General features: G+C 39.1%; 1 protein-coding gene across 7 annotated transcripts in view; it reads right to left on the minus strand.

Moving 5' to 3' along the window:
* Window positions 1-22,925, minus strand: part of WDR17 (WD repeat domain 17) — a 54,908-nt gene that overhangs the window by 1,086 nt on the left and 30,897 nt on the right. For 5 of the 7 annotated variants that reach the window (XM_053402612.1, XM_053402610.1, XM_053402609.1 and 2 more), the window contains exons 14-27: window positions 22,709-22,858; window positions 21,650-21,780; window positions 15,796-15,921; window positions 14,812-14,967; window positions 13,468-13,532; window positions 12,684-12,816; window positions 11,827-11,918; window positions 11,203-11,302; window positions 9,410-9,549; window positions 7,406-7,426; window positions 5,363-5,474; window positions 4,404-4,545; window positions 4,200-4,302; window positions 2,932-3,033 (exon numbers count right to left, since the gene is read on the minus strand). In XM_053402612.1, the coding sequence (XP_053258587.1) occupies window positions 2,932-3,033; window positions 4,200-4,302; window positions 4,404-4,545; window positions 5,363-5,474; window positions 7,406-7,426; window positions 9,410-9,549; window positions 11,203-11,302; window positions 11,827-11,918; window positions 12,684-12,816; window positions 13,468-13,532; window positions 14,812-14,967; window positions 15,796-15,921; window positions 21,650-21,780; window positions 22,709-22,858 (1,573 nt within the window). Of the gene's footprint in view, window positions 1-2,931; window positions 3,034-4,199; window positions 4,303-4,403; window positions 4,546-5,325; window positions 5,475-7,405; window positions 7,427-9,409; window positions 9,550-11,202; window positions 11,303-11,826; window positions 11,919-12,683; window positions 12,817-13,467; window positions 13,533-14,811; window positions 14,968-15,795; window positions 15,922-21,649; window positions 21,781-22,708; window positions 22,859-22,925 lie in introns of those variants that run through there. The other 2 variants (XM_053402607.1, XM_053402613.1) reach the window with 2 other exon arrangements.

Consider the following 22,925-nt stretch of genomic DNA (forward strand, 5'->3'; position numbering starts at 1 on the left):
CAACAAATGAACAAGCCTCATCAGCCCCTCTCCCCAGTTCCATTTGAGAGCACTTGGAAGATATAACTACTTTCACCAGTCTTGAAAAACACATTATGTCACAATCAGCAGGCCTTAGTGCGAGTGAAGAATCACCTGCCTACCCTTTTGTTTCATATCCTCTATAAATCCTTGAAATCAGTTCAGTCTCAGAGACTTTTATGAAAAATACCTGCTGTTGATGGCCTGGTTGAATTGTAAACAGGACCACCATGGAAGTCAATCTTCCAGGTATTTAATACAATATTCCTCTCCTTTGTACAGAGTTCCAGAGCAGCTCACAAGAATTTAAGACACAAATAATAAAACCAATGAAATTTATTTAAAAGCTAGCAGCTTTTAAAGGATAAAACTAACAAAACTGAAAGGCCTGAGCAAATAAGATAAAAAAAATGGTATGGAAAAAAAATCAGACTGGGGCCAGGTGAGTATATCTTGGAGAAGGTTTAAAGCTACCACAGAGGAGGCCCTATCTCTGCTCGCCTCCAGAAGTAAGGCAAGGAGACATGGAGAAAGGCCCTTGGAAATTTTAATACCCAGGGAAGTTCATATAAAAGAAAGGGCTGTTCCAGGTACCTGGGGCTCTCAAGCCATGCACGTACTTTAAAGGTAAGTCCCAGCCAGCACTTTGCATTCTGCTCAGAAACAGACCATTATCCTTAATAGTTTTAAAACTGGCTAGATGTCTTCCAATCAACCAGTCCTGGTAATTTTGGTGCATCATTTTGGACTACCTGAAGTTTCCAAGTTGTTTTCAAAGACAGTCTCACATACAATGACTCATACAGTCTCACATACAATGTCTAACTGAGATATAATACTGGATTGTGTCCAGGCTCTTTATCCAGAGGGGTGATAGCTGACACACCTCCCTTAGCAAGTGAAACTATTTGGACCTCTAAAGTCCAGTTCTAGAAGCACCCAAAAGCTGCAAACCTAATCCTTTAGGGAGAATGCAACCCAAATCACACTGAATAGCATCTCCCAAACCAGATGAACCATCCACCAGCAGAATCTCTTTCTTGTCTAAATTTCAACTTCTTGGTCCTTATCCAGTCCTTTACTGATTCCACACATCATTTCAGCATCTCAACAGCCTCATCAAAATCTGATGAAAAGGAGAAGTAGAATTGGCTGTCATCTGCATAGTGATGACCCCTCACTCCATTTCTCCAGATATTCTCCCTCAGCATTTTCATGTACAGCACAGGGACAAAATGGAGCCCTGTGGCACACCATAGCATAAGTCCTGCTGGAAATGACAGTCCAGAACAGAACACAAGTACTGAACTGCACTATCCCCCAATTGCCAGTCTAGAAAGATGCCATGATCAATCATATCAAAAGTCATTGAGAGGTCCAGGAGAATTAGAAAGGTCTCCATCTGCCATCTTGGCATTCCTCAGTCATCAGAGATGAAGATAGTTTGGGGGCAAAACCCAGGTGTGAAGCCAGACTGAAATTAATGTGGATTGTCTGGGTTGTATGGTAACCACCACACTTAGCACAAGAAAAGTATATTTGCAACTTGCCAATCATAGAATTGGAAGGGACCATGAGGGCCATGTAGTCCAAACCAACATGGGGCTCGAACCCATGACCCTGAGATTAAGAGTCTCATGCTCTACCAACTGTGCTATATTTAGCACAATCTGAGATTTTCAAAGCAGTCTCACAACCACCTCCTTCAAGGCAGTCAAGACCACCATGCTTGCAAGGAGGCAATAATGGCAGCTAGGTTCTCTGCGACTGGGCACGCAATTACCTCCTAAACCAAGTTGATCAACTCTTTCCTGCTTATAGCTGCTATGGAGGCAGGAAGGGAAAGATTGAAGAAACATGCAGCAGGCTACATTCCTTGAAGCTCCTTATCCACATACTAGATTCACAATTTTTGAAATAAATCCAATAAAATACAACTAAGTAGTGCTCTAGATACATCTGGCGTTACTGTAGGCTAGGGATGATGGGAATTGTAGTCCAAAACACCTGGAGAACACTAGCCCTGGCTAGTGTTGTCAAGCCCTGGCCCATTCCATCAGATGTAACACTCTAACCCAAAGGTTGGCAACCTAAGGCCCATGGGCCGGTTCCGGCCCATGAGCTTCCTGGAACCGGCCCAAGGCCATTCCATGGATAGGCGTGGGGATTCTGTGCTCTTTTTTTCATGGCGCCATTTTTTTTCTCGCCACAGGAACTGGCTTCTGGGTCAAAAGAGTGCCCGAAATAGTGTGTGCGCATGCGCGTTCCTCACCCGGAGGAGCGCCTACACGCGTGCGTACACACTATTTCCAGTGCACTTCCGGGACGGAGGAGTGCCCATGCGCATGCGCACACGCTATTTCCAGCACTCTTCCAACCCAGAAATAGCTTGAGTGCACGCACGGGCATGCATGGGCACACACGCTCCAGCCCACCGAGAAGTCTGCCGGGGAGTGGACCGGCCTGGCCTGAAAAAACGTTGCAGACCCCTGCTCTAACCCCTAAAGTATTACATATAACCTATGCCAAAAAAACCTAATAATAATTGTTAAGGCTACCACATCCATGTTTAGTTCATCTTTGCTATAAAAAAATAGAAGCTATCTCTCATTAGTATTTCTTATTTCTTTACCTTGTATCGATTTGCAAAATAAAACCCATTTGGAACATTACACTAGAAAATCCCAATGTCCCTTTGAAACAGTATTTGTGGTTCCCATGTTATATGCCAAGTAAATCAAGGCAGCTGAGAAATTAGATTTTACAAAGACTAAGCCAATTTCAAAGGGATTAATCACTATTCAAGTGCCAAGGAACATCATAAGTAATAATTGACAGCATTGGAGGAAAGGAAACAATCAAATCCATCATAATCCCAATGGATGCAACTATTATGTAATAAAGAATTACCTTGTATATTCATAAAGTGCTGGCACAATGCTAGTGTACTGTCTTCTAATAGCCAGTAATGCACCAATGTAACCACACAATATTAACAACTCATTTCTAAATCTGAAAATAGAAGAACATTAATAAGTGCTTCCATTATTCTGCCCAGTCGTTATGAAAGAAGATCATAGACATAAAACTTGTTTACTATTGAGCAATGGGACCTTCTCTCCTTCCTCAGGTGGCCCCAAAATCTACTCCAGAGCTGCCACCACCACCCCAAATCATTTGGAGCAGATTCTGAGGTCACAGGAGAACTGCAGTGGAGAGGAGATGATGTTGAAGTCCCACCGCTTAAGTGGAAGTCTGTTCCACATCCACATGGACAACTCTGGATAAAACCCATACTCTCTTTCAAAGCAGTAAATTAACATCTGTTTAAAACATAATAAAACAATAACAAAACAAAACAGCAAAAGCAATGCTAGCTCCAAACTTAAGGGGGCTTTTGCTCCCCATACCTCCACATACCGTTTCTCCTCCACTTCTCTCACACACTTTTCTCCAGTGGTGCTGCCACTTAAATCAGTTTCCTCATTGGGCAACAGTTTAGCACTGGGCAAGTGAAGATGTCACTTATGAATGAGAACCAGGGTATTACATTTTGGGCAAATTAAAGTGGTGGGTGGCCACTGCAGATGGGAACAGATCTTGGCAACTGTTCACCTACTCATCACTGAAAGGACAGCCTGGCGGCCCGGTGACAGCACTGGATTTAGGGCAGTGTGGGTGGGTTCTCCTTGCACAGGGCCCAGGGGCACAGAATTTAGAAGATTCATAATTGAGAAGATCCATTTTGGGGTGCCAAATTTTGGGCTCACCCAGGGCAGCCCATTAGGAAGTATTACCAAAGTCTGCCCCTACCAGTGATGAGGGCAGTAATTGGTGGTACAGCCAGGTACTTGCAGAAAAATGCATTTTTTACCATAAGTATTCTTTATAATGAGGTGAAGATCTGACCTCAACATGCTCTAGAATAAAACACTGCAGAAGTCAACTGCACTTCTACAAAAAACAGAATCTGTTTATTATTATACATGAACTCATCTAAAATTGTCCTATGTTCATCTGTTTAAAATGGTCAGCTCTGGTTTTACTTTATTTCTCTTCAGCTTAGTTGTGCTGGGGCTATTTAAGACGTACTGGCAATGGAGGGCACAGGGGTAAATAAAGTCTAACCATAGAAATAGCTCAGATTCAATTTCACCACTTTCACAAAACATACTTACTCACTACATTTATGAAGTAACAACTTTTCTGTCCGGATATAGCTTAGAAGATCAAGAAATGGACAGACTGAGTCCAAGGTCCACTCTGAACTACTGATTTGTTCTGTCAAACACAAAAGGAGAAGAAAAGTTTAAAGTGTTGAAGAACGGAAAAACCAAGCAAATATTAATCTTTTAGATTTTCTGAATCTTTAAGAAGCCTACCTTTCACATAATGAATGCCTATCGGAAGTGCTTTTTCTGGTTCTATAGTTAACAAATAATACTTTATTGATTCAAATATATTTCCTTCCTCCTGAGCTGTCTCTGCTAACTGCATACATTCTTCTACATCTGGTAGGCTGCACTGAAAAACAAAACATTTACAAAACAACATTTATGACAATATTTGTACGGGAAGCTGGGGTTTTGCACAAGAATGGGTGCAGTGTCCAACATGAAATGCTCCCCACAACTTAAAACCAGTTTCTTTCCCAGGCAATGCAAAGGAACATTACAGGGAGTGGAAAGTCTGTGTGCAATTTGTGTATCCTGAGGCCCTTGTCTTTGCACTAGGCACATTATTTATGCTCCAGAGTACAAGTAATCTGTATGGCATACATAGGGGATGTATGTCCAGACTTCTCATTCACCATAATGCCCTTGCACATATATACATCCTTACACTGGGATAGGAAAACAGGGCTCTGTTAAGTCCTGCGGGACACCTCTGCATTGCAGCATCACACCTGAACAAAACCGGACTTCACTCATTGTACACACAGCTAAATCTATATTATCCTTTCCATCAGAAAAGAGTATTCTGTGTAAACCTACTTTTCAAGCTGATGTAGATACCTTAATACTATAATAAGGCCACAGATCAACAGCTCAGTTATGCACACTAAGCTTCATCTGTAGAGATACTTTCTATTGCCATCCACAAGAAAAATTATTGGTATGTCCAACAGGAAATGACTGCTTCTTCCTGTGCATACAGGACTTGGATAGCAAATATTTTTTTTAAAAAGTAAAGGTAATAAATAACATAGAGGATTATGATTATAGTGCACTCTAATAGGAAGAATCCTAAAATAAATGTATCTAGGTATTAACAAATTAACATAAAACTTCTTCTGCTACTCACATAAATGGTTAAGAGACAGTTGACCTCTTAAGTGTACCTTTTCATGTAGGTCATTTATCTCTGCTGTGCATCCAGGATAGAAAGCACAAAGCTTTACTAACTGTAGCTCATTATTGGGGATCATCATAAGAAGATCTGCTGCTAAATCCCTGTGAAAAGACAAACATGCCACAGTTATTTAGCAATGTAAAAAGGTGGCAATGAGCAATGCCAAAATTAAGATTACTTGTTCTGCTCCCGTTCCTCTCTTAAGTGGCTGTGAAACTGTAGGTGAGGTGAAGCTACTTTTATGCAGCGGACAGCTCTGGAAGAGAGTGTGGTAATGTAGAAGATACTGCATACTAACAATGAGCTCAAGAGCCTTTAATGCAGTTGTAAAACGGATGTACACAGTCCTGCCTCAGATTATCACCTAAACCATGATTTGGGTGACCAGCAGCAAGCGTCAAGATGGGGAAGTGAAAAAGCTTCCTACTTTCCAGCAAACCACAGTTTCACAATGCATTGAGCTTGAGGAACTGTGGTGTGTTCTGACGAAAGTCAATTAACATAACAAATGACCACTAGAACAAACTGCTGCTTCTGTTTGGTCATTACAGAGAACTGTGGTTTGTTCTAAAGTGAAAGCAGAAGCTTCCACTCTCCTTCTCTCATGCTTGGGCCACTATCAAATTACCATTTTCAGATCCCTAGGATAGCAAACAGCTATGTATGAACACTTCAGGTAATTTGACATGCTTTGGTGAAGTCATAAAATACAATTCTATGAACAACAACAAAAATCAAAAATTCAAGATCAAAACTACATCTTTCAGTATCATAAAAAAAAAATTAAACAGTTACTAGGTTTATTCCATTTTCAGCAACCATATAGGCCAGGCATGTCCAAAGTCGATTTAATCTGGCTCCCATGGCAGTATATGTCCTGGGCTAAAATCCTAAAAAAAGCTCAACAACTCTGGTCGGCCCTCACGCATGTACACTTCATGAAATCTGGCCCTCTTTGAAAAAAGTTTGGGCACCCCTGATTATAGGCAGTCTGTGACCTCTTAGAAAATACATCTTGCAACTCCAGAAATATTGCTGCTATCAAGTTGTCTTAGTTCACTGTAGATGGTGTGCATTATATAGTCAATGGTATATGAGCCTAACAAGTTGTTACCACGATGAAGGGATGGGCAACATGTGGCCTCCCAGATGCTGTTGGACTCCAGCTCCTAGCCAGAATGGCCAATAGTCAGGAATGATGAAAATCCAAAGGAATCCATCATTCACCATTCTGTATCAGGGAACCTCCATACACAAAATGGGAATGTGCACATTGTGTTATCCATGACACTATCAAGGGGGAAATCCTGCATCTTCATATACCAGAGCCTTGCATGTACGAAGAACCTCAGGTGTATGACTAGCAATTGCTTTGTTTATTGAGTAATGCTCCCCATGGGATTATATTTTAAGTACTGGAGGAGTGCTTTTACAGAAAGCTATTTGCCATCTGCACTCCAAGAAATAGTTGGCAAGTACGTATACCAATTTGTACATCTGCATATGCCCAAATAAATGTTCACTTAGGATAGATTATGATCCTTCTATTGCTTGGCTGGCAAGGCAGCCATCAACTTTCAAGAAACGGTTGCCCAAAGAAAGGTTTTAGGAAAACCTAAATATTGGAGCCAATCTCCAGTGTTGCCATTAACACGGCTGCAATGCTGGCATAATATTAAGTATTCAAACACCACAGCTGTTGAATCACTAACCTCAGTTCTTATGTGCTAGTTTAGTATCAGGATCAAACTGTCAGAACTGCAAATGTTCCGCTTCGTGAAGGCATGGAACAATCCCATGAGAGGAGAGAGATGTCTTAAGGATATGCCCTTACTTTTTGTTCTTACACATTGAATTCTCATCAATAACCCATTATGTTTCTTTTCAGCCAGTCTATTCTACTTATCATGCAAAGTATTTTGTTCTATTAGAAAAGCCAGCAGAGGATGAAGGATTTTCTTTTCAGTCTAACCCGAAATGTCATGCTTTGCAGAGGATAGATTAGAATGTCCTTCTAGAGAAAAGAAAGTACCTGTATCCAGGTGATGGAAAGCTAAAACAAAGATATTCAAAATGTAACAGACAAAAACAGCATTTATATACTAAACACACACAGGACAAATGGTGAGAGGCTGGGATTTTTTAAAAAAAAGCAGGGAAAGGAACAGACAGCTCCAAATTCTTATTCTGCTTCTACTACATCCAACATGCAAACTGCAATTTTATGTATCCCATGTTAACTATCTTTTGACTTTTTATGTAAAAACAATCCTACCGTTAACAAAACAAAACATTACCCAAATAGCAAGGCTTTAGGCAATAATGAATTCCAATATTCATTTTCTTGGTCATGATTTTATTTCAGATTTTACAATCTATGGGAAATATAATACTGAGAATAACTTGAATAACTCAAATCAACTGATTTTATTGGATTTACTGAGAGTATGGCTAGTAGTGGTTATCACCCAAGATGCAAAAGAAAAAAGATATATTGACTCGGAAGGCAATATGCTGAAAGCTTTACGTTCTCATAAATGGGAAGCAAAGCTGCGAGTGCTTGCAAGAAGTTGGATTGTGAATTCATTGTGCTTGTGGAATCCAATCATACAAACTCTGATTTGTATGATTGAATTCCACAAGCATATGATTTTGTAAGGAGTAGAAAGGCTTAGCTATAAGCTCCACAGCCATCTCAGTATGCAGCTATACTCAGGAAGGTGACAGCATGTCATCACAGCAAGTGCAACACATACTGCTGTCCCTACCAAAGTTAATTTTGGGCAGTGAATTTTGGGCAGTGTGGGTCATGGGCAACACCACCTGATTTTTGTTTATATTTTGTTTCCCTTTGGCCTCTCCTGTACATACCTTAAAACAACTGTGGGCCTCTACATTTCTGCACCTTCCTCTTTCATTTTATTTGTTTGCCAAGGAGCTGAGAAACATAAATGAGCACAGAAAGGCAATCTCCAAGACTTTGTTATGGCTGGAGAAGACTAAACAATTGCTAAACTTAGATGACGGGGGTGGGGTGTCCCTTTTCACATCCCCTACCCTAAAGTGGCAACTGCCAATACATTTCTCTCATCCACTTATGTCTAGCAGCTACATGCAAGACAAGTGTTCTTGAAATTAAGAACAGATTTTGGACACTATCATTTGGTCACAGAAAAAAACGAGCTCTGTTAAAATTACACTCCTGACATAAACCACAATCCAAAGTAACTATTTTCTTCCAACCCTTATCAAAATTATGAGGCTAATAGTTATCCCATAACACTTTGCTTGGATACGCAAAGCAAAATGAATGGAGAAAAGCAAAACATTACCCCAAAATTTGAAACAAACTATGCTGGATTTCTTCACATTATAGGGGACGATTCCCACCCCACCCTTTTGGCTCATTTCAACATGTGCAGATTTATTCTCTCGTGGATTATCTGTCAAATCAGTCACATGGGTCAGATTATTGTGTGTGCACTAGCAATCTCTACTTGCTGCAACTTAGTCATATGACCATTTTATGCATGGAACATTCAATCTGTGAGATGTAGTTTTAATGTTTGTGGATTGAAAAAATAAGCTCAAAAGGTACTCAGAAGAACTGATTCTAACTAAGGTGGAATCGCAAAGGTGGTAAAGACAAATGTGGACACACACAAGCATGCTCCTGGTGCACTTTAGTCACTCAAGCAGAGCACAAATCCTAGAACTGTCTCAAAAATTTACCCTGCCTACTGATATGGTAGTTATTACTCCTGCAATATGGAAGCACTTGGTACTAGCCAAATGAAAACCTATTGACTTGTTCTTGCTAATTTATATGACATTTTTCTGCTCTAAGAACATTGGTGTTTGTTCATAATATGCTACTGTAGTTGAGTTTTACTTTTTAATAGTTTCTTATGGATAAAAAAAACCAAAGGTTCCTCAAAGTTGTTGTTGCTGTTTTCAAAATATGAGACTCTGGTGTTCTATAAAAGTGTCCAAGTTTTGTTAGAGTGAAACATTCTTTGGAGTAAGAAGTTCTTACCATGTTGTTATAGTCATACATTTTCTTGCTAGTAACTCTAGCGCATATTGTGTTGCTTGCGCTGCACATTCTCCTAAGACAGTACCCACACTGACTGCCAATTCCAGTTCATTTCCACGAATCAGGTTTGCCATGGCAAGCTTGCTCAATAAGAAAATCATATCATTAAGCATCACAAACACTTAGGATTCATTGAGACCAGCATTGTAAAATGTTTACTTTCCAATGCTACATTAAAGAGTGACAAAAACATGCATTAATGAACAAGATTCATGGTTTGACCTGCTTTACTTTATATCACTGTAAGCAATATTTTGTCTATAAGCAAACCAGCTAAAAGTGAATTACTGTTTTAAATAGAAGAGACACGTCACCCCAAGCTATTGCCAACTTCTAGAAAATTTAGAATAAACAGGAATTTCTGTAACTCATCCAACCTTCCCAATATGAAAAGCATCTAAAGATCTCACAATGGCCACCCACCGTCTTGCCAGTGAGTGGCGGTTGTGGCCCAACACAGCACCTCCTCTCACCCGGACACGCCATTTTAGAATGTTTCCCCATCCCTGCAGAGGGTTTATCCACAGTGGAAGGTAATGGCCGCCAGAATAGTTATTTGTCCACTAATGAAGGGTTTCCCTTTAAGAGATTGTTAAGGAGAATGGGAATAGGATCTTTAGCCTGTGTGTGCTGCCTTTCCACTCTCACAGGTGTCATTTCCCAAGGGGAAGAGCACAATTGGAAAAGACTTTTTGAAAATCAATACTTTGGAAAGAGGCAAAGCTTAGAGTTACTTATGAATTTGGGCCTAGCAAACTGGAAATCTGGCTTTGATGCAGGCTTGGCTCTTAGATATGGACTAAGGAGCGATGGGCAGGGGAGAAATTGCTATCCACTAGGAGCTGATGTTTCTTAACTATCAACACTATCTACATTTTAGGGACAATTGTAGGAACTCCCTTGGGAATTACTGTTTCCTGAAATGGTCAGCAAGTATCCACGGCATCTTGGGACCAGCTTTAATATCTTGATAGCTGGTACATAATAACATATCTCGAAAAGGGACTTTCTCCACCACAGTAGTAGTGGTTGAGGCCTGTTATTCCCACAACTTTATCAGCTGCTCCTTGCAGGAATTTTCATCACCTGCTTTGTAGCATTGCATGTTGTAAGGAATGAACATGGTAAAAAGCTAACTAGAAAGTACAGTGGTACCTCAGGTTAAGTACTTAATTCGTTCCGGAGGTCCGTACTTAACCTGAAACTGTTCTTAACCTGAAGCACCACTTTAGCTAATGGGGCCTCCTGCTGCTGCCACGCCGCTGCTGCATGATTTCTGTTCTCATCCTGAAGCAAAGTTCTTAACCTGAAGCACTATTTCTGAGTTAGCGGAGTCTGTAACCTGAAGCGTATGTAACCTGAAGCGTATGCAACCTGAGGTACCACCGTAATGGTAACACTCAGGGCTGGATAAGACAAAGGCACAAAGCAGACTCTCAGCAGCATAAAAATCTCCTAAAGTGATGTGGCAACAGAATCCGGCTAATAGAAATGGCTTTTAAAAATTCTTTCAATTATTTGTTCCCTTTGTTATTGCTGACCATGCATCTTTCCTATGTGTCTTTATTCCACACTGCCCACTGGATCAACATGATGTAAAAAAAACAAGTTTATTTATGTATAACAGGATTGTTTTTTAAAAAATTATTAGAATGTATGCAAATGTACAAAACAAAGAGTAATTATTCTGCACATTTCTATTTTGGTATAGAGTAAACAGAAAATACTTTTACCTCAATGTTCTCAACAGCTAAATGGCAGCAAGCAGCTAGCACCGCACAGCCATCCTGAAAATACCACTCAGACAATTCTTTACTGACTTTGTGCAGGAGTCTAGAAAAAACAAAAATAGAAATAACTTTGATTAAATAATTAAAACTAGATAAATCTACCAGATGTTGTTAGTGCATCCTTCTCCTTTACTATCTGAAAATTTGGTCAGCACCACCACAGCATGAGGCAGCCCAATCATAAATTAGTTTTGGTTATTGGCAGTGCTTTTCTGGGGGGACGCAGGGGGATGCATACCCCTAAACATTTTGTCAATTGAAGTTTGGCCTCATGGAGGGGCAGTATTTCAATATGAGTAGGAAAATGAGAGTACCCCCTAAACATTTTTTAAGGGAAAAAAGCACTGGTTATTGGAATATAGTGCCCTGGTTCACATACCATGTAAGTCATAATTTAATCGTAAATGTGTCCCCCATCTCAGAAGGGACAACAAAGATATGGCAAATCAATAGCTTACCAAATTCAGTAAAAAAGTTTGTCAAATCTCAATTTAAAATGCCACATTAATTTTGTGACAGGCAAAAAAACCAAGATAACATATGAAAAGTAACCACTCAGTGACTCACTCAGTGTAATCTTCCATGCTGTTTCCTTCCAAATCTGCTGTTCCATTTGATTCTAAACACTGGGATGTTTGCATATTTCCTTCACATGCTGACTAAAATCGGTTAAAAAAAAAAAGAGTCAATCAAAAGCAACATAAACCATTGTCATCTTGGTAATATTTGCAGAAAGGGGTTAACAATGAAATGTGAACACTCATATCACAGTAGGAGAAAACAGCCCAACTACCATCTGGAAAAACCATATTGGTACATCTCAAACTGATGGTAGAAAATTTATTACAAGTCAGGGAGCTATCCTGTTATGTTGTAAATGTGGGAGAGTAAAATTCCAAGTACTTTGACTAGGATGTATAAGCTTCTATTATCCACAACAGAATGATATTCTTAGCAAAAGCTGCCAAGCTTTGTTTCGTAGCTAATATAGGTCTGTTTGTTTGATTTTTATTCCAATACACTGAAACTGTTCCCTAGCTCTATTAGTGCCACCATTGCACAAAATACCTGGCACTGGTACCAATCCACAGGTATAGGATTCTGACACTAGTGTAGGCTAAACAGGTCTATCATTACTAGGCTTTTAAAACTCAGGATTGCAGGCATCATAAACACCAGCTTTAATGTCACCAGCATATGAGTAAATTGTGGAATGGGATGGAAATTCTTATTCTTTGCAGAAGCAGGAAAATCTAGAGCTTTACTATCCCTTCCTTTTATTTAATAATTTCCTGGTTCTAACATAATCCTTCTACTCAGTTTGTTTTTCTTGTTGATTTAGATAACAACACAACAGGTATCAGTGTATAGCAAAAGTTATATTACATCTTAAGAGAGTTATTTACTATCGTGTACATTGGTACCTGTGCAACAAGCAGAGCTTCTTTAAGCTGGCCTCTTGAAGTAAAAAATGTGACAAGTTTCTTCACATCACCAGTTGCTATACAGTATGGAATAACATCATCATTTTCTTCCTGAATTAACTGGTCAGCTCTCCTAATCAAAATTGAAAGCACTGCCGTTATTAAGTTCATTTAAGTTATGTTTAGTATCAGATCCATTCAAAGAACATCAATGTGGCATCAAGATTTATATATATCCTTCTGAGATACACAAAACTCTTCCCAAAAGCACTGTTTCCAAAAACTTACACTCTCAAGCACTTATACGGATAGTTTCAAATAACTAATTGAAAAATGCACCACCAGATACAACTTTTACATGACTGTTGCAGATTCCTTCCTAACCAGGGTTTGCAAATAAAAACAGATGTCTATGGCAAGCAGGACATGAGTTTGAAGAGATCTTTTGAAGAGATAGGTTTGTTTCTACCACTATGAATCATTTCTGTAAATATGGCCACTTATTTGATTGCTCAGCCCTAACACCAGGTTTATAACAAAGTTGAAAAGCACTGGTAATCAACTTAATTGTGGTTAAAGATGCCAGAAGAATGGGGGGGGGGATTTCTGGAGGAAGGCAAGGGAGGCAGCATGTGATGCTATAGTCACTCCTGAATCCAACACAGAATTAAGTTTCCTTAAGCCTACAAGAATCAGTGGACTTAAACATGCCAAACTCTGTGCTGGATTCAGGACTATGCCTCATAATGCAAAAGGGTGACTTAAATTAGAATTCCCATCTTACCTTTGCATTAATTTCTTCCAGTATTTCATAGATACCCCTGGTGCAACTGAGAGAGCTTTGTCCCACTAAAACACAGAATATGTCATTATTTTCATCTCAACACAAGAAACATGCATTATTCAACGGTTTTTGAAAAACAGTTTCCATTTCAAATTCTTTCCCCTTTATACGGACATCATTAACAAATTAGCCCTTTCTATTTCTATTTAAAAATGAGTACTATCTGAAAAAAATGAGGTCACTTAAGAAGCCAGTACGTCATTTGTTACCCTTCACGACAGAATCACTGAAGAATTGGATGTTTACTTCACAGAGTCATGTTTTAAAATACAGTCGTTTTGAAGTAACTTTTTCCAGAGATCATAAAGGGTGAAAGTACTGTAACTTTTTCATACACAGCTTTCTCAAAATACATTTTCTGGTTAACAGTAATGCAGGAGAGAGAAGGGAGGACATTTGCAGGAGATAATCATCAAATAGGAAAGGATTCTTAATCCTTCCTGGCTGCCCATCAATTCTCCCTTGCAACCCCTTCCCAAGGCCTTTACCCCCATAGGGTGGGTTGGGTATCCTGCATTTCTCTTGTAATGTGTTATTTTTATATGGAAGACATCAACAGCATACTAAATATGAATCTGATAGACCTTATTTAATGTAAGCAATTATAGTACTTTACAATATGCTTGGTTGTGGGAATGAGGTGTGTGTGCCAGCGCTCTCTCTCTCTCTCTCTCTCTCTCTCTCACACACACACACACACACTTGCCAGTATATTAAAAGTGTCAGCAAGGTTGACAAAATAAAAATAAAATCCAGCACCATTAGTCCTATGGCAATAGCATTGTTATAGTTATTATGAGGTACAAATAATAACAATACTAGCTACAACAAATGCTTCTTAAATACATGAATGTTGTATTTTAAATACACAGTAGTAACTACAGCAACGTTAACTCAAAACAAAACCAACCTTTCAGAAGGCATTTGAACCTTTGTCATGCATATCTAGCGCACAGGGTGCTTTCATTTGTCCACATGTGTCATTAAATATATAAACCAATGAGTTGGCAGGAATATATATCAGGCATAGGCAAACTCAGCCCTCCAGATGTTTTTGAGACTACAATTCCCATCACCCCTGACCACAGGTCCTATTAGCTAGGGATGATGGGAGTTGTAGTCCCAAAACATCTGGAGGGCCGAGTTTCCCTATGCCTGATATATATACTCCAGACCGTCTGGAGCATCTGGTCTGAAACTCAGGGAAGTGGGAGAAAATGCCACCTCCCCTCCCCTCTCAAGTGTACACTGAACTCTTTTATCATATCATAATGTAGTGTTTACCTGTCCAAGTTCCACCATAAGTTCACAGTATCTCTGAATTTGCCCAAGTCTTAGATGTATCTCTGCTGCTTCTTTTAGCCTTTCTTCCTTGCTAGGTGCACCAATTCCTCCTCCAAACTTAGACATCTTCACAGTAGTAAGTTCTTGGGCTTTGGACTGAAAGATGAAAATGGAAAAAAAAAATCCCATCAAGTTTTCTCCTATAACATGAGTTAAGCCTTGACAAATTGCCCAAACGTACAGCCTCAATCTCCAGAGATGTTAAAGCAGAGCAGAAATGCTGCTGCACTTTATCTCCCCAACACAGATATTTCAGCTCTGGTGACCTGTAAGGCAGAAAGGGTAGGAGGATGTGCCTGGTCAAAGTGGGCAACCTCTTTCCCCAAACAAGGTCAGTGACTTCTGTGTTAAAGAGTATTCGCTGTTGTAAAATATTTTATTGCACTTAATCTCGTATTGGTTAAACCCATAACAATTTCTCAATGGAAACTGTCAGAATAAATTCCTTTTCGAAATTCCTATTGGTAAAAAAAAACAAAAACCTTTACATACATATTCTTTACAACCAAATGAGAAGAACAGACAAGGAAACTGAATTGTTATATTCTGAATTCTGGTTGTAAATCTGTTTGAACTGAGGGTTCACATGCCATTTATAACTACTCATTCTTATGAGAAGGAATATAGACTAAACAAACGAAACCAGCAGGCAAGTCTGCACCTCTTTGGGCTAAAGCAATCCTCTGGCTCAAGGAAACACAAGTGTTAGGAAAAAATTAAGTGCCTCACACGACAATGTAGGCAACCCTTGCTCCCAAGGGGGTTATTCTTAAGTGCATATTCCACAGACGGTAAGAAATGAATGTATTTTCTTTTTCCACAATATCATTTTGCCTTGTGAAGCAAAATGAAATAAGCAAAAGCTTATTTCTTTTGTAATAAAGGAAGCTAAAGCTATTTCATCAACCTGCATATTTAACTTACCATTCTAAATCTAACCAGATGTTTCATGTGCATTATTCCTTTGCAATAATTCTGTGGAAGCAAGCTATCATCTTGGCCTTTTATTACAGCAACAAGATCCCATAAGTTTTTACTGCCTCCTGGGGGCTGGAACAATAAAAAAATGGAACACAATGTTGTTTAAGCCATATCAGAATTAAACCTGCAATGAAAGTGATTATGTTTGTCAGTCAGTGCAAAAGTAAAAACAGGTCAATTCAAAATTAAACAAGCCAATATTGAATCCAGGTGAAAGTGAGGTGTTACCACACAGGTGTTAGATCTCTTAAATGTACTAAATCGGTATAATACATACCACATACTAACTTACAGCATAGCATCATTGTATAAACTTAAGACCACTAGTCATTTTAACCTGCACTACCAAACAACCCTTCGAATTGAGGATTTTCATATTGAGATCTTTAAAGATATCCCTAAAAGTATCTTGGATGCAAGAGGTCCTTACAAGGATCTGGTGACACTACTGAAGAGGAACTACATACTATTCAGGTGGGAGTTTCCCCAAGGCCTGTCTTTTAAATACAAGGGGAAGAAAAGAAGAATAAAAACAGTGAGTGATAAAGACAAGTTCCTGGGAGAACACGAAGAAGACCTACAGAAAGAGACCTATCCAGGAGAAGGACATCCTTCAAGACTAGATACGGACACAGAACCACCGACAAAGGACGAACAACAATTGGGAGCTGTAGGAGGAACTAAATAACCCCATCATGGCTTTGCAACTTCTAACTTGGAATTGTAATGGTCTAAACAACCCCCGAAAAAGGAAAAATATATTTCATGCTTTAAAGAAAGACCAATTGGACTTGATTTGTTTACAAGAGACCCACGTGACAAGAGCACATAGAAAACTGTTAATAAATAAGAGATTGGGACAAGAATTTATATCTTCAGACAAAGTAAAAAAAAGAGGAGTGGTGATCTACGTAAAGGAAAATTTGCAGCCGAAACAAATTTTTAAAGATGATCAAGGAAGATATCTGGCAATTGAAATTCAATCTCAAGGAGAAAAATTTTTGATAGTGGGGATATATGCACCAAATGAAGGGAAAGCAGAATTTTTTAAGAAGTTGCATGAGACTTTAATGGACTATATGGATTATAAACTGATTATGATGGGAGACATGAATGGAGTAGTTTCAACAAATATGGACAAAGCACAAAGGCAGGTAGTCACAAAAGACGGAAGACTACCAAAAACTTTTTTTGAAATGACTGACAATATGGACTTGATTGACATTTGGAGAACAAAACACCCATTAGAAAGAGAGGGAACCTTCTTTTCTGAAGCCAAAATGACATGGACACGGATTGACCAAATTTGGGTGACTAGCAGTATGGCGTCGAACATAAAGAAAGTGGAAATCTGCCCAAAAACCTTCTCCGACCATAACGCAGTTAAGATGGTGATGAAGCAAACAACAACTGGTTCCTTCAGATGGAGAATGAATGACACCTTATTTAGAGACGAGGAGATTTGTAAGAAGGCCCAAAAAACTTTGAAAGATTATTTTGAAATCAACTTAAGGACTAAAGTAGAAAAAAGAATAGTATGGGACGCAAGTAAAGCCGTGATGAGAGGGTTTTTGATACAACAAAATTCATTAAAGAAAAGAAAGCAAAATGAGAGGAAAGAGAAAATCTTGGAAAAGATAAAAGAAGGGGAAAGGAAATTAAGACTGAAGCCAAAATCACAAGAGATTTTAAGAGAAATTAAATTGTATCAAACACAATATATGGAACTGATGAATCAAGAAATAGAATGGAAAATTAAACAAATGAGGCAAAAGACCTTTGAATCTGCAGATAAATGTGGCAAGTTACTGGCTTGGCAAATAAAGAAGAGACAAAAACTCAACACGGTAACAAATTTAGAAGTGGATGGAAAGAACATATGCAACCCAGTGGAAATTAGGAACTGTTTCCAGAGCTACTTTAGACAATTGTATACACAAGGGCCACAGAAAGATAAAGACATACAACAATTCCTCGAGAAAAATGGGCTGAAAAAGATTTCCCAGGAAAGTAAGACAATTTTGAACCAGGAGATATCAGCACAGGAAATAGAAGATGCCATTCAAAACATGACGTTGGGCAAATCACCTGGACCGGATGGATTGACTTCCAAATACTACAAAGTTTTGAAGGAAGGGCTTATACAACCTTTGAAGGAAGTCTGCAACGAGATCATGGAGGGGAGAAGGGCACCCGATACGTGGAGAGAGGCCTACATTACACTTATACCAAAGACAGAGACTGAAAAGACCCAACTTAAGAACTACCGACCCATCTCCTTACTAAATGTGGATTACAAAATCTTTGCTGATGTTTTAGCAAAGAGACTGAAAAGAGTTTTGATGGAGGAGATTCATGGAGACCAGGCGGGCTTTCTCCCGAAAAGGCATTTGTCGGACAATGTAAGGAATATAATTGACATTTTGGAGAAGTTGGAAGTGAACATAAACACTAAGGCTGTTTTGATATTTGTGGACGCCGAGAAAGCCTTTGACAATATTTCTTGGAGCTTCATGTTGAAGAACCTCCGGGGGATGGGGGTAGGCCAAGGGTTTGAAAATGGTATAGGTGCAATATATTCTGAACAGAAAGCAAAATTAATTGTAAATAATGTGGTAACAGAAGAGTTTAAGATTGAAAAAGGGACACGACAGGGGTGCCCTATCTCCCCATTACTTTTTATATCGGTCCTGGAGGTTTTGCTTAATATGATCAGGAGGGACCAGTTGGTTAAAGGGATTCAGGTCGGAGCTAAACAATACAAACTGAGAGCATTTGCAGATGACCTAGTACTTACATTGCAAGAGCCAGAAGCTAGCACGAAAAGAGTTTTGGAAATAATTCAAGAGTTTGGTCAATTGGCAGGATTTAAATTGAATAAGTTAAAGACTAAGGTATTGGAGAAAAATTTAACACAGATTGAAAAAGAAAGGTTTCAGAATGAGACGGGGTTGACTGTGGTTAAAAAAGTGAAATATCTGGGTGTGAACATGACAGCTAAGAATGTGAACTTATTCAAAGATAATTATGAAAAAACTTGGACAGAAGTGAAAAAAGATCTGGAGATTTGGTCAAATCTGAAGCTTTCCTTGTTAGGTCGAATTGCAGTTATAAAAATGAATGTATTGCCAAGAATGTTGTTTCTGTTTCAAGCATTACAAATTATGGACAAAATGGATTGTTTCAAGAAGTGGCAGAAAGATATATCTAAATTTGTCTGGCAGGGCAAGAAGCCCAGAATAAAATTCAAGATATTAATGGATTCAAAGGAAAGAGGGGGGTTTGCCCTGCCAGACTTTAAATTGTACTATGAAGCGGCAGCTTTCTGCTGGCTAAAAGAATGGCTGCTTCTTGAAAACACAGACATTTTGGATTTGGAAGGATTTAACAATATTTTTGGGTGGCATGCATATTTGTGGTATGACAAGGTTAAAGCGCATAAAAGTTTCAAAAATCATATTGTCAGAAAAGCACTATTAAATGTCTGGGTCAGATATAAGGACTTGCTGGAAAATAAGACTCCAAGATGGCTATCACCAATGGAAGCTAAGGCAGTTAAAAAGCTAAATATGGAATCGAAATGGCCAAGATATTGGGAAATCTTGGAAAAGGAAGGGGACAAATTGAGATTGCAGAGTTTTGAAAAACTAAAAGGGAAGGTGAGAGATTGGTTACATTACCATCAAATAAATGAAGTGTTTAAATTAGACAGTAAAATAGGCTTCCAGGTGGAAAAATCAAAATTAGAGACTGAACTGTTAGAATCCAGTACTAAGAATTTGTCAAAAATGTATGATCTGCTGCTGAAATGGAATACACAAGATGAAATGGTAAAATCAAGTATGATTAAATGGGCTCAGGACATTGGTCATAACATCATGTTTGCTGATTGGGAAAAGTTGTGGACCACCGGGTTGAAGTTTACGGCGTGTAACGCCTTAAGAGAAAATATAATGAAAATGATTTATAGGTGGTACATAACCCCAGTCAAGCTTGCAAAGATCTACCATTTGCCTGATAATAAATGTTGGAAATGTAAAGAAAAGGAAGGTACATTCTTTCACCTCTGGTGGACGTGCCCGAAGATTAAGGCATTCTGGGAAATGATTTATAATGAACTGAAAAAGGTATTTAAATATACTTTCCCCAAGAAACCAGAGGCCTTTCTCTTGGGTATTGTCGGCCAGGGGGTGTTAAAGACAGATACAATTTTTTTTATGTATGCTACAACAGCAGCTAGAATACTTATTGCAAAGTACTGGAAGACACAGGATCTACCCACACTGGAAGAATGGCAGATGAAGGTGATGGACTACATGGGTTTGGCAGAAATGACGAGCAGAATCCGAGACCAGGGAAGAGAAGCGGCGGAAGAGGAATGGAAGAAGTTTAAGGATTACTTAAAGAAATACTATAAAATTAATGACAGTTAGAATGATGTTGGGCTTAAAATAAATGGTTACTATTAGTAATGGTTAAGACAGAGAGAATAAGGATGATTAACATAAATTTATAGTAAAATAAGGGAAGATTCGCTGAATAATTGTAAGAACTTGGAATACAGAAACGGGAAGCAAGAGGAAGTCGAGGAAGTAAGGTTTAAGAAATTAGGACATGAAATGGTATTTGTTTTTTGTTCTGTTAATGTTTGTTGTTTGTTTTTGTATGTTTTGTTTGTGTTAATATAAAAATTGTTTAATAAAAAATATTATAAAAAAAAAAAACTTAAGACCACTAGTCATTTCATGACAATGGATCCACAGAATTACTTCCGTTATAATAGGAGAAAAGCATGTGACAGCTGAACTCAGGGGCTCTCAGTTTTCTTCAAAAGTATTTATCCTTCACTCTTATATTAAAGGAAATTGTGGAAGCAGCTGCAGTAGCTAGTTTCATCCAACCAATCTTGCTTCAGTGTGGGATTCTGTCTCTACTTGGCCAAGCCCTCCCTGGCCATGAGCACACAGTTGCCTTGGTAGTTTCCAAATTGTACAATGGGAACACTGGGTAATTTTAAGGGGAGTAGAAGACTGTGAAGTACTTTCCATCTTAGAAATACTATATATAAGCAATAAACATTGATGGTGATAAGGTTTATTAATCTTACATACCCTGTTCAACCCAGCCCTGCTAAGAACACTGATTATGTTACAACTCCCATAAAGGTAAAGGTACCCCTGCCCGTACGGGCCAGTCTTGACAGACTCTAGGGTTGTGCGCTCATCTCACTCTAGAGGCTGGGAGCCAGCGCTGTCCGCAGACACTTCCAGGTCACGTGGCCAGCGTGGCGAAGCTGCTCTGGTGAATCGGCACCAGAGCAGCACACGGAAACGCCGTTTACCTTCCCGCTATAAAGCGGTACCTATTTATCTACTTGCACTTAAGGGTGCTTTCGAACTGCTAGGTGGGCAGGAGCTGAGACCGAACGATGGGAGCTCACCCCGCTACGGGGATTCGAACCGCCGACCATGCGATCGGCAAGTCCTAGGCGCTGAGGTTTTACCCACAGCACCACCCGCGTCCCACCAACAACTCCCATAGGTAGTCATAATTTATGTTATATTGTGCACCTAAATAGACGTGAGATCAATGTGCCAAATGACAAATCAAGTTTATTTTATTTTTGTAACAAATGAGACAGGTGAAAAATTGCATTTGGTAATATATAATACAGTAAACATACCATTTTGTGAAAGGTTTATTATAATTACAGTGCAGCCTTGCATCTAATCCATTGAGACTAAAGTTCTATAGCTACATCTTACATGCACACAATTTTTTACTATTTAATACTTACTGATAAACATTCGGAAAACCACCTCAGTTTTCTCCCTCGGGGATTACCAGCCAATTTGTCTACTTCTTGTTTAATATCCCTAGATACTTTGCCACATAGCAAGGGAGAAGCGCCTACTTCAACAGCACGATCTATTAAAAACAAATATTTGTTAGAAACAGAGAAGACAATGAGGAGGATATATGGCTATACTCTGAGGTCCACTCACAGGCGGACGTTTGCACGTCAAAATTCTTCTAGTTGTTGGCCTCCGGCACACTGCAAATTGCAGCTAGGGATTCCACATTAAACCCAGCAAGTGTGATTACTACCAAATACGGTGTTCTGCTGGTGTGGGCAATGGTCCTGAATGCTCCATATCTCTTATTTACCTTCCAATGTGATGAGAAACTAACTGGCATATCCATTGGGCAAATGCTTCCACAAGCCAGGTGGAAAGGGATAAAATAACAAGTTGAATGCACATTAGCATTCGTCCCTGAATGTGGGATGCCTGTCAGTAAACGATGCTCAATGAGATGCACACCTCAATGCACAGTCATGTGAAACTACACACAACTAGAGCTATATATGGGTAATGTTTAATGTGCACGAATGTAAGCAAGCAAATCAGTAATTTTGAGCCTGTAGCTGTCAGTCTCCAGGGTGGTCTGTGTAGTTGCACTTGTAGATCCAACTTCTCAAATTGTTTTATGCTTTTGTACATCAAGAAAAGGCATAGAAATCGTGCTGCATCCAGAATTGTGACCAATACAGAAACGGTGTACTTGCACATGGGAAGTACATGCAACAAACCGGTGGTGTAAAGCACATGAATTGCCATTACTGCTATTTCAGCTGGGGGTGTGTAGGTACATAAGACTCCTGTATGTGCAAAAATTGACTTGAAAAGCAAGAATATCCAAGACTCTCTACAAACCTTCTGTGAACATGCGAGAGGATGAGTGGAAAATGTGGAAATAAAGGGATAGCTTTGTATATTCCTAGTCAGCATGCATCTATCTATCTGTCTGTCTGTCTGTCTGTCTATAGCTCACATATATGTGTATATTTACTCACCAGTGTTTCCGATAATCTCATCCCATGATCTGTCTGCCAATATATTTATCTGGAGAGGATTTATTAGAGGTGTTAAAGACCAAAGCCTCACAGTAGAATCTCGTGAACAAGAGGCCATAGTGAAGGGACGACTAGGATGGCATGTTAATCCTAAAATACATTGTAACAAATTTGTTTTAAAATACTGTACGACAATTTTTTAGCATACAAAAACTAC

Source organism: Podarcis raffonei, chromosome 9 (assembly GCF_027172205.1).
Source record: "Podarcis raffonei isolate rPodRaf1 chromosome 9, rPodRaf1.pri, whole genome shotgun sequence".
NCBI lineage: Eukaryota > Metazoa > Chordata > Lepidosauria > Squamata > Lacertidae > Podarcis > Podarcis raffonei.